General features: G+C 61.9%; 1 protein-coding gene across 1 annotated transcript in view; it reads right to left on the reverse strand.

Annotated features, from left to right (window-relative positions):
* Positions 1-447: 447 nt before the first annotated feature.
* LOC104469620 (glutamate receptor ionotropic, NMDA 2C-like) overlaps positions 448-1,329 on the reverse strand; it is a gene marked incomplete at its 3' end in the record, with an annotated part of 1,951 nt that continues 1,069 nt past the window's right edge. The window contains exons 2-3 of the mRNA XM_010084196.1: positions 1,176-1,329; positions 448-680 (exon numbers count right to left, since the gene is read on the reverse strand). Of these exons, the coding sequence (XP_010082498.1) occupies positions 448-680; positions 1,176-1,329 (387 nt within the window). The remainder of the gene's footprint in view (positions 681-1,175) is intronic.

Below are 1,329 nucleotides of genomic sequence, written 5' to 3' on the forward strand. Positions count from 1 at the left end.
GGGGGGCCCCCGCCCGGGGCGCGCCAGGGTCTGCCCCCCCCTGAAGCAGCTGTAGATGCCCTGCAGAGACAAGGGGGGGGGCCCCACCATCAGCGGGGCCGGTGGAGTCCTGCACCCATGAACCCACCCTGCCCAGCCAAGATGCTGCTGCTGACGTCTTGACGGCACCGACGTCCCCTCCCCAGCATCCCCAGTGCTGCCAGGGTGGGTGACACCTCCATCACCCCTTTCCCCAGGGATGCTAACATGGGCATGGATCGTTTCCAGGGCAGAGCCCCTTTCCAAAAAATCCCTGGCTTCTCCCCAACCAAGAGCTCACACCAGCATGAACATCTCCAGTTCTTCCCATGTGGGTCGAAGGCACGATGCCCACCAAGCCATGCCCATCCCCATGACACTGTGGGAGGACATCTGAGCCCCTTGAGAGCCCCCGACAGCATCCCTCACCCTGCTGATAGCCAGGAGGAAGTCGAGTTTGTGGGACTTAGGGACGGAGTGACGTAGCTTCCAGTAGACGAGGTGCTCCCAGGCGAAGACCAGCAGGCTCAGCCCCATGGCCACCAGCAGCATGTAGAAGACCCCAGCCATGTTGTCGATGTCCAGCTTGCTGCTCATCACCTCGTTCTTCTCGTTCTGGCAGATCCCCGACAGCCAAACTGTCTCCAGCTTCTGGGTCTCGCCTGGGGTTAGACACACACAGTGGTGGGAGGGTGAAAATGTCCCCCCTGGGCATCATCTCCCCAAGCACAGCCCCTGCCTGTCCCCACCCCTGAGCTCCTGGAGCTGTTATGGTCCAGTCCTTGCTGCCCTTGGCCCGGGCATCCCACCAGTCACTTGTCCTCCAGGGCCCTCTCCTGTCTCTGTCCCCCATGTGCCAGACAGCCCTGCTCACTGTCCCCTTCCTGGGCTTCTCTTCCTGACCCTCAGATTTTGTGCACGGCCATCTCCAGGATTTTACAGGGACCCTGGAGGGAATGACCCCCCCAGCATCCAACTGGAGAAATGCTGCTGGGTTTAATGTCCCCTAAAAGGAGCCAGTGGAGAAGCCCCTTGGTGGCATCCTGCCCAGAGCCATGGGTCTGGGGACCCAAGCCCTGGTCTCTGGGTTAATTTTCAGGGCAGGGGTGGGGTGAGGATGGGGACAGGACTAACGAGAAGCTCGCCCGGGCACCCACCATCTCCCAGGAACTGGAGCAGGGCCAGGTCGATGGCTCGCTTCCACCGCGAGTCCTTCTGCAGGGCGATGCCGTAGCCCGTGGTGGCAAACACCTTCCCGCTGCCGATGGTCACCAGCTTGCAGCCCTCGTCCTTGCCCGCCATATAGTTGAG

The sequence above is a fragment of the Pterocles gutturalis genome, unplaced genomic scaffold, assembly GCF_000699245.1.
Source record: "Pterocles gutturalis isolate BGI_N339 unplaced genomic scaffold, ASM69924v1 scaffold33145, whole genome shotgun sequence".
In the NCBI taxonomy this organism is placed as follows: Eukaryota; Metazoa; Chordata; class Aves; order Pterocliformes; family Pteroclidae; genus Pterocles; species Pterocles gutturalis.